This window comes from Pelodiscus sinensis, chromosome 17, assembly GCF_049634645.1.
Source record: "Pelodiscus sinensis isolate JC-2024 chromosome 17, ASM4963464v1, whole genome shotgun sequence".
Taxonomy (NCBI): Eukaryota; Metazoa; Chordata; order Testudines; family Trionychidae; genus Pelodiscus; species Pelodiscus sinensis.
The window spans coordinates 35,231,804-35,241,690 of record NC_134727.1 but is presented as its reverse complement, the minus strand read 5'-3'; the positions used below and the strand labels follow the sequence as shown (position 1 = coordinate 35,241,690).

Below are 9,887 nucleotides of genomic sequence, written 5' to 3'. Positions count from 1 at the left end.
GTTCTTATGACTCTGAGCCAGTTCAGGCCCTGAGGCAGCAGTGGCTCCCACCTCTTTTGGCATCCATGCAACCCATTGAGGCAGCCCTAGATTGGGGGTTCTCAAGCTGAATTTCCTGGGCCCCCCTTTGAAAATATTTCAGGTTGTGACTCCCTCCTCCCCCCCACATTCTTGGTCCAGGACATAGCTCTGAAGGTGTCATGCAGATCCCTGCAGAGCTAAGTAACCACACCATGCCACCTTTACTGCTGCGCTGCTGCCGGCGGCAGGGCTGCTTTTAGAGTGGGCAGTAGGCCACTGCTTTCCAGCAGCCCAGCTCTGAAGGCAAGGAGGGTAGGAGGCCAAAGAACAACCCTGGCAGGGAGAGACCTGGGTACTATTCCTACAACCTGGACCTGGTACTGTCTGTACCATGAGAATGTAGGCACATCGAGCCTCCTGCAAAGTCTTGCAGTCAGTGGGGGTCGAGTGGAACCATCGAGCCAAGACCTTGTTTCCCCTCTTCTCCCCCCAAGGTGTTCTTATTTTTCTTCCTGCTTGTTTTGTTTTGTTAAAGTGGTCAAGACTTGTTTTTGTGTATGGGAAAAGCATTGGAGGACTTCAGAATGGATGTGTTTGTCACATCATAGCTTACAGCTCTGAGCAACTTAGCAAGGAAAAGGTTTCTAGCCAGACAAAAATTTCTGAAAAGACCTGTTTAACTCAAACACTTTAGGAACGATTGGGAGAAATATACTTTTGGTGAAAGGATTAGCACTCTGCCTTTTCAGCTAAGGGCTGCGAGAACTCCCACTCCAGTTCTCAGGTCCCCCAAATTGTCCTCTAGCACACCAATGCAGATAACATTTTACTTTTGAAATTAGTAAGATAAAAAGCAGAACCTTACTCCATCCCTTTTAAGCCTTCTTAGAACATAGTAACACAGAGCCTAGCATTGGAAGGCCCTGTGATGCAGTCACTGATGTCACTGTTGTCCCTTCCTGCATTGGGGATGGGATGCTATTGGATTCTGATGTGAATATACAACATACTGTTGCAACCACTGTTATATGTTTGCACCAAATCTTGGACAAAGTGGGCCAAGTGAGATGTCTATAGAAAGCTTATGATTTGCGGATTGTTTAGACTGTTCATACACACGTCTCGTTTTTGTACTTGAAATCACGAGCATTGTATTTCAGATGTTTGCTTCTGGGAGCTATTCACAGGCTTGGCTGCCCTATTGTGAAAGGGTGGCTAGTCAAGTGAATAGCAGCACTTCACTGACAATGCCCCTCAGGTGGTGCCAATCCACATCTGAGGAACTTCGCTGTGAACATTCAGGCCGGCATGTAAGCCAGGAGTGGGGAACCTTTTTTGGGTCGGGGCCCCTGCCCCACAGAAAAATCAGATGGGGGCTGCACACAAGGGAGGAGCAAAAAAAAACCCAAACCCCAAATTAAAAAACCCTCCGACGGATGAGGCCCCCGACTGAGAAGGAGAAGAACACTCCTCATATTCCCCTCACACCAGAGCCGAGGGGGGGCCCAGTCTACTAGATTTTGTGCGTTCCAGCCCCGTAGTGGGGCAGTGGGGGAGGGGGGCGGGAGTCACAGCATAGGCTCCCCAGTGCTGGGAGGTGTTGCTCTGAGCCTTGGGGGCCGGATCTAGATAACCTGCCACCCTCAGGCCTGAGTTTCCCTACCTCATAAGTGATGGCTGCTACCTAAAAAGGACTGAGTCGTATATGAGCAGATGAGCAAACACCATCTTGGGAGAGGTTTTCATGCATCAAGAGCACTGGAATTCCCTTTACATGGACAAGGTTAGAAAAAGGGCCCTAAAGGTTTCTCCATATGTCTTCAACCCTGTCTTCAAGCCAGCTAATCATCCGTGAAGGACCTCTTCTATGAACTGAAGCCTGAAGGAACTGATGACCCATTCTAACGGAGGGAGTATTCCAGAGACACAGTCTAAGATGGCAGATTACTCCATCTCTGCTACAAGCCTGCACCAAAAACATTGCAACTGGTGTATGTCATTTGATTCCTGTAACAATTTTAACTCTCACCCTTTCCTTCTTTTCTTCTTATTAATAAACCTTTAGATTTTAGACTCTAAAGAATTAGCACAGTGATCTGCTCTTTTGGGTAAGATCTGAGATGCAAATTGACCTGGGGACATGGCTGGTCCTTTGGGACCAGAAGAGCCTGTTTGGATTTGGTGAGATTGGTTTTCATAACCTCTCATCTGTGTAAGGAGCGGTGCTGGTGGTGGCACAGGAGAACTCGGGTGCCTTAGGGGATTGCTTGATGGCTCCTTGCTGGCCAGTGTGGCAAACAGAAGTGCTCTTTGTGACTGGTTTGGAGTGCCTTATAATGGAGGACACCCCTGTCTTGGGCTGTAAGTAGCCCTAAAATCATAGACTCCTAGAGCTGGAAGAGACCTCAAGAGGTCATCAAGTCTAGCCCCCTGCTCAAGGCAGGACCAATCCCAACTAAATCAACCCCGCCAGGGCTTTGTCAAGCCGAGACTTAAAAACCTCCAGCCCTGTCTCTAAGCAATTCACCCTGATTTGACCCTCTCAGCAGTGCACCAGAAACCCCTAAATTATAGGAGGCACAAACTCCCCTCCCCCTTTCCTTTGCAGCTGACCCTTAAGGTAAAGACAGCGCCCCTCTTCCCTCAATCAGAAAAATAACAGCCTCAAACATCCCAGAGTCAGGATTCATGGTCAGCAGCATGATCCCAGGGCTTGCTCTGCTGCTGTGGCCTCTTCAGGGCAGCCTATTCCAGCACTGCCGTTCAGTATTATACAGCAGCAGCTGGATCCTGTCCTGTCCTTTCTCCTCCACAGCACTTGCGCATCATGGCTCCATCGCACGGCTGTCAAGATGCCATCTCGATCTCTCATGAGATTTAAACCAACACAAATTCCAAGGGCAAACCCATTGCTCTCCTCTGCAGTGGAATCTGGGCCAGTTGGCCCCATGGGAATAAGGCTCTTTTGCTTTTTTTTCTATTAAAAAAAGAGTGGTTTTGGGAAGCTCTCCCAGGAGGAATCGTTGAGGAACTGAACTCACGCCGGTTGTATTATTTGACTCATTTATTCATTTTGCAAAGAGATTTGGCCCGCTAAGTGCCCCCACTTTGCTTGGCGTATGGCAGCATATGATGTGCAGCAGCCTAATAAAGAAGGCACCTAAAAAAAAATTAGGTCTGGCCAAATGAGGCATCTCTCACTAAACCTTGGAACTATACTGTTGCCAGGGCAACTCTGCAATACCTGTCTTTCTGGAGAAGGAGATGCAGTTGCCATGGCAACATCATCCTGTCTTTTCTAGGGACTGTCCTATAACATGGAAACAGCAGTTTCCACGGTAACCTTTTTGCCCCAGTTAATTCTAACCGTGTTGCATGGTGTCATTTGCTTTTAATATTTCTGTGTTAGACTTTCTTGGAAACTCTTTGCAAGTGGTGGGCTCCTTTTTGTTTTTCCAGTGGACTGCAGTTTCCACAGCCGCAGAGTCAGGGCGTTCGAGAGTTGCAAGTAGCAGCAGAGGAAGGTGTTTGGGAAGCAGTTGCCTGGGCAACAGAGACAGGGCGTTCCAGAGGTGGTTGCTATGGGGACCTGGATGCTGACGAAGGCTTGTGAGGCTGAGAAGACAAATTGCCCTCATCATTATCTCCAGGCTTGTCAATCAAACATATTCCCTTATTTACCTCTGAGAGGAGGGAGCGGCAGGAGCAAAAAGAGACCGAGGGAGCGAGAGGAGAGGCGCTGGTCCAAAACTCCACACTGGTGAGGGAGCATCACCATCCAGGATGGCAACCATCACCTGCACCCGGTTCAGCGACGAATATCAGCTCTTTGAAGAACTGGGCAAGTAAGTTAGAGACAGGAGCTCGGAACGGGTTGGTGCCGCATCGGCCACGAGAGAGGCGTTAGCCTCAAGGGGTGGGGGAAGATGCAAGGGGGGAGAATTAACTGAAATGGGAGCAGCTGGGAGACTGGAGGAAAGAAAAGGCAACGGAGTGAACCATAAAATCAAACTCGCAAGGGAACGGGTTTGCGCAAACTGCCAGAGGGAAAGGGAAGCGCTAGGGTAGGACTGCAAAGCCGGAGACCAGGGAAATCCCCCCCTCCCAGCGTTAACGTGGCAGACATAGAACCAGGTTGCCTTGCCCGCTGCTTTTGGAAAGAAAGAGGGTCCGCCGCCTGGGAAAGGTGAAGAGCCGTTCAAGCACCCGTGGCTGGCCGTGTGAGCGGCTTGTGTTGTCCATGTTTCTGGGGCTGCGGTCGTAGCTCCGAGCTGCCTCTGCAAAAGGGGGCCACTGTGAAATGACCCTCATTTCAGAAAACAACTCTCCTCCCCACCCCCCGATCCCCAGGGATGCTGCTAATTCTTCCTGGAAACTTGCCCAGCTGCATCGAGAGAGAGGAGGCAGCTGTCTGAGTTTTTGTTCTGCGTCGCGTTAAGTTTTTTTTTTTTCCGGGGGAGATTCTCTGTGCTGGATTTCAGCAGGAAACAACCTGCCTGGTGATGTCTGTTTCCCAGGAGAACTGGGGTTTAGAAATTCATGGAAGAATCCAGGACAGCAGCCACATCCGCCTCCCCACCCCTCACCCATTTTCTGTGCTGCCCTGGCTAGCTTGGAGCAGGGTGACACTTCTTATGAGCAGCACTGCTCCTGATTGCTTGGACAGGCACCTGTGTGCCAGGGAGCCCAACAGTCGGTAGAGAGCGAGACTGACAGTTCAGTTTCAAGAGACTGTCATGTACAGGGCGGGCTGTGTCTGGTTTGGCATGTCTGGGTATTTCTTTGCGTGCATATGTGTAGAGGTCTGTCTTGCGGGGCGCATGCATGTGTTTGTGTGCCTCTGTCTAAATGTGTGTGCCTTGGAGGATTGATCCTGCAGGGTGCGGAGCATGCTAGTGAGGTGCAAAAAGTCTTCTGCTTCCATGGAAGTCGGAGGGTATTCAGAGTGTTCAGCACCATCAGGATGGAACCTCATGTCTGTTGGTGTGCATTTTGTGTGTGCGGGTGTGCGCCCACACACATGCGTCCATCTAGATGTGTGTATAAAAGGGGGCATCTTTTTGAGCACAAGCTGCTTTCATGTTTGTGTGCCTCTCTTTGAATTTGCATGTGAATTTTGTGCACACCATTACCTTTGAATGTGTGCATTGCGAGCATATGCGTTGGTTTGGCTGTTGGAGTCTGCATGTGCATCTTGTGTATGACTGTGTGTATCGGTTTCGAATGTGAAGTTGTGCCTCTTGGTTCCAGGACATACATCACAGCATGCGTGCACATATGTGTTTTGTACGCCCTTGCATGTGCATATGCACAGGTGGGTGCTGGGTTCATCTGTGACTGTGTGCAGCCATGTGGGATGCAAAACTGGGAGCGAAGATGGAGAAAGGAGGAGAGAGAGGAGGTTGCTTGCCTCTGGACTGAAAGTGACTAGTATTTCCTGTGCAAAAGAGAAAGGGGAACAACCAGCTGGGCCAAATTTGCAGTCAGCTGAAAAGGGTGCAACTCTAGGAAAGTCGGTGTCTAGCTGGTTCCAGGATGTGCATGTGTATGCCTATGGTGAAACAGAAAATGACTTGTGAGGTGCACAACATGCTGTGTTTATTTTTCACCAATGTTTGGTGACTGCGTCACTCCTGGGTGATTGCAGTTCGGACGAAAGTGAAGCAACGAGGCAGTGACCGGGTCTGTGCGATAAATGGAGACAAAATGGGCGGGTCAGTCGGAAAGGGGCAAGCTGTGCTTCCCTGCGAGGGGTTTCTTCAAACCTGTTTCTTCCAGAGGCTTCTCAGCTCCTCACGCGTGCTGCTGCGTGGCGGTGGCGGTGGCGGCGGCGGCGTGTGGAGGGGCGGGAGGGACTGCAACCGTGTGAAGCGTTCACAGGTGCTGCTGGTGCGGATGGGGGAGACAAGGAATAAAAAGGGGTACATGGCCCGGCAGGGATGGCTATAAATTATATAGGAGTGCCTAGAAAAGATAGGGAAGCTGTGCGGCATAGGAAGTGTGGAGGATAATAGGGTGTGACCCAGCCAGCATGGGATAGACACTGCATGGGCACATGTTACATACACAAGCCCTAGAACATGTTTCCTCCGTCGTTTCTCGGGGAAATAAGGCACGCTTTTCTAGTGTTGCCCGGAGAATGTTTGACTTATTATTTAATGGCATTAACATTGTGTGTTTGCGAATCGCCTTCCATCCTGATGAATCCCAAAGCGCTTCACAGATTCACACCACATGGCTGCAAAGCGGCTGCCTCTGGGGAAGGGTCGGCACCAGCCAAGCATTGAGCAGGCTGCAACCAAGCATAGCAGGGTGCCCAGGAGAGACGGTAGCCTGGCCCACTTAGGCAAACCCCTCCTGTCAATTGGAGCGTTAATATCGTTCAGTCTCGATCTTCAGGCGTGAATGTCTGTTGGGACCAGCCAGCTGGTTCTAAGCTTTCACTCTCCAGTGGAGGCATTTTCAATGGGTGAGTTTTTCCAAATCCAGAGATAAACAAACAACACTCCCAGTGGCAGGCAGGGCCTGGTCTTGCCATGGCTTCTAAAAATCTCTTCACGTTGGATACATGATAGGCCAAGTCTGTCCAGCCAGGATCTGAACCTGTGGATTTAAGCAGGCCATGTTGCTACCCATGCTCCAAACCCTCTTTCCACTGAGTAGCTAGGAAGGCTTCCCCCTTTCTTGGTACCACTCATGTTGAGAATTGATCTGACTGAAGGGAGAAGTTCAGAGGCAGGATAGATTCTGTCCTTCGCTTGCCCACCGTGTTCTTTGTTTGCGTGTGTTGAAGAGATCTAGCTTGCTAACTCCAGAGAGGACTATACATTGTGGGCGAGCTTGAAGGGGGGTGGAGGTTGGGATGAAACTGCATCTCTGGGGGTCTGTTCCCAAGTGCACGGTGGGCCTTGCTGTGACTTCCTGGGCTGACAAGACCACCTGCAGAGTAGAGCTATGGGGATTTGCCCAGTGGAATGATCTTCCAATTGCAAAGCAGTGCCTAAAAAAAATTAAAATTTTCGATGGGGAAAAATTACAGTGTTGCTGGTTTCATGTGTTTTTTGGGAAAATCCAAAAAAAGTCAGGCCAGTTCCATCTAAATCTGATTGATTTGTTTCGTGGAACTGACCCGATATGTTTCATTTTGATTCAGTTCAATAGAATGTTAAACTGCATTTCCCCCTGCCCTCCCTCGGTCAGTATTTCCTGCCTCCCCCTTGGGACTTGTAGTGCAGGCCTCTGTTCGCTCCTATGGGCTTCACTCTATGGAGTACTACATCTCCCATACTGCTGTAGGAACCCCTCTTGGTCTTTGCTGCATGGTGCATCATGGGAGATGTAGTCTCTTGAGTGCCCAGGTCCAAAACTACCACTTCTACAATGAAGCAAAACCGTTTAACGTGGAACTGACACATCCTGCTTCATGCGGAGTCAGTTCAGCACACCCAAAATGTTCCGTTTCGGGCACCCCAAAGGGAAACCTTTCCACATTCCCGAATCACGGTATTTTGGAATATTTTGTGATGTGAAAAAATGGAATGTTGAAATACTGGACTTGCCTGTGGGATGGAAAGGACAGATTTTGCTCAGCTCCTGCCCTGACTTTCGGAGAGCTGCATTAATTTCTTATCCTGGCTGAGTGCCCAGGCAGTGTGGGCGCTGCCTTTCGTGGAAGGAGAAGGAATCTCTTTACATGGTCTACTATCCACTCGGTATGATGGATTCTGGTAGGAGCAAGAGTCCTCAATGAGCAGCTCCCTTAATTGAGAGAAGGACTCAAAGGTCCCCAAGAAGATAAAAATCTTGGATTTCCTGGGTCCCATCTTCAGGGCCATGTCATTGTCCTGAAGCTGCTGGTACACGAATGAGGCGGGGTTTATAGGATGCTCTGCGAGCTTCAGGTTACCTTGCGGTCTGGGGCTTGGTCTCCCATCTCCGAAGAGCAGGGAGCTGGGTGTGCTGGAGGTCCTGAGCCAGGCTGTGGGGAGACAAGTTGGAGAGGATGGGGTCGGAGTTGCCCTGACTCTGGCATGAACTGAACACTGATGCCAGTTTCCCTAGCCGTGCAGGGAGACAGATCATGGTGGCTGGTTAATGCGATGGCCACGAATAGCAATCAACATTACTCCTGCTTAAGGGCGGGAGAACCAAATCCAAGGATGTAAGAGGGTCACCGCTGGAGAGGAGCAAGTTTCCCCTTCTCCAGGCAAAATATTCCACGGTTGCCTAGGAGCTTTATAGGGGTTTCCTCATCTCCCTGAGAAGTAGCAGGCACTGAGACAGCAGAGGAGAAGGACCCTGCTGGCTCCCAATTGGATGTCTTATCCTCAGCAGTGCTCGGTGTGTCCTGGCCCTTTCATCTCTCCACTCAGCTGTGGCTGCTGAGGTCATGCCCTGAGCATTTCCCCTGCCAGCTGTATGAGCCATTGCTTGTACAGGATGGCTGCTCCCAAGGGAAAGCCAACACATGGTTCGTGCGAGGTGGGGAAGGGCTTCATGGTTTGAGGGCAGGGCAGGGCCAGGAGTAGAGGGGCAGGAGGTGGAAATCAGCTTGGCGAAGACATAGCTGAATCTGGGGCTGCTGGATCCGTCCGTTCGAATCACTCCAAGATCTCTCAGGGACAGGAGGAAGCATTCCTAGCGTCTGTCTTCCTCCCAGCATGGCTGTGCTCCCAGCCTCCTGCCGGGCCCGAGGAGAAAGAACTTGGCTCCTCCTAGGAGAGACCAGACTCTTCAATCTTGCCACCTTTCCTGGAGAAGCGAGAATCCCGTGTTCTCCAGCTTCGAGGCGCCATAGGGATCGCGAGCGCCATCTGCCCCGAGGAGGCTGGGGAACAAAACAAACAGTTGAGGAACAAGAGGGGCGCGCAGTTGGGCGGGTGGGGAGAGGCAGTCGGCGAGGGAGGGAGACAAATAGAAGGAATGCCTCTTTCTGGCTCCAGGCTCCTCTCTGCTCTTGGAGTCCGCCCCCACGGCAGGTGACGGGAGGGGCTGGAGGAAATCAGCGCGCAGCACCGTATAATCAGCCCTTTGCTCCCAGCGCTGCAGGAGAAGATGACTTTGTTAAAAAAAAAAAGGGGGGGGGAGGAAAAGCACAACCCCACCACTACCACCCACCCTCTCCTTTCTAGAAAGGGGATCCGTGCTTTCACTGCCTGGGAAGAGGAGGAGGTGCTGGCAGGGAAGGTGTGAAACACAGCGAGGCAAAGAGTCCTTGTGTTAGAGTGACAGCTCAGCAAGCCAGATCCTGCAAGCCACCAGGGCGGGGGAGGAGGAGGCCGTGAGCTGCTGTCTGCAGGCGCAGGGGTCAGGTCGAGTGGCACTTGGCTCCCAGGGCTGGAGAGGGCTGGCTGGAGCATTGCAGAGCTTGTGTGGGATGCAGGGCCCTGTGACCTCCAGCTTTGCTTGCACTGGAAGCTGACCCTGTGTGTTGTCTCTGGGGCTGGGGTAGTGGATGTCGGCCAGTACGGGATGTGGGGGGGTGATCTCTCAGTTGAAGGGCGCCTACAAAAAGACCCAACTCTGGCTGGAGCGGGAGAAAGCAGGAGTGCATTTATCAGTGACACCCAGGTGATGAGTTCCAGCTGCCGCCTCTAATCCTAGGGCCCATGAGATGCCCCCGTCCTAATACGGCCTGGCTTCAGTGGGGAGCTGGCGACACTGTTTCCTCCGAGACCGAACCCATCAAGGTGCATACGTGCGAGGGAGAGCAGGCCCGCTGGTGCTTGGACTGAGAGCAGAGAGGATGGCAGGTTACCAGCCACCTGGAGAGAGACTTTTGGATTCAGAATGATTTTTGTTTAAGCAGAGGCAATGGTGCCAATTTCAGACTGAAGCTCACGCCGCCGTGAAGATGAATTCATGCA

At 51.4% G+C, this 9,887-nt stretch overlaps 1 protein-coding gene across 3 annotated transcripts in view; it reads left to right on the top strand.

The window, feature by feature from the left end:
* Window positions 1-3,718: 3,718 nt before the first annotated feature.
* The window catches only part of CAMK2A (calcium/calmodulin dependent protein kinase II alpha), an 86,125-nt gene continuing 79,956 nt past the window's right edge, over window positions 3,719-9,887 (top strand). Inside the window, exon 1 of one of the 3 annotated variants that reach the window (XM_075900544.1) lies at window positions 3,719-3,866. In XM_075900544.1, coding sequence (XP_075756659.1) covers window positions 3,805-3,866 — 62 coding nt within the window. In that variant the 5' untranslated portion in view covers window positions 3,719-3,804. The remainder of the gene's footprint in view (window positions 3,867-9,887) is intronic. The other 2 variants (XM_075900543.1, XR_012896389.1) reach the window with 2 other exon arrangements.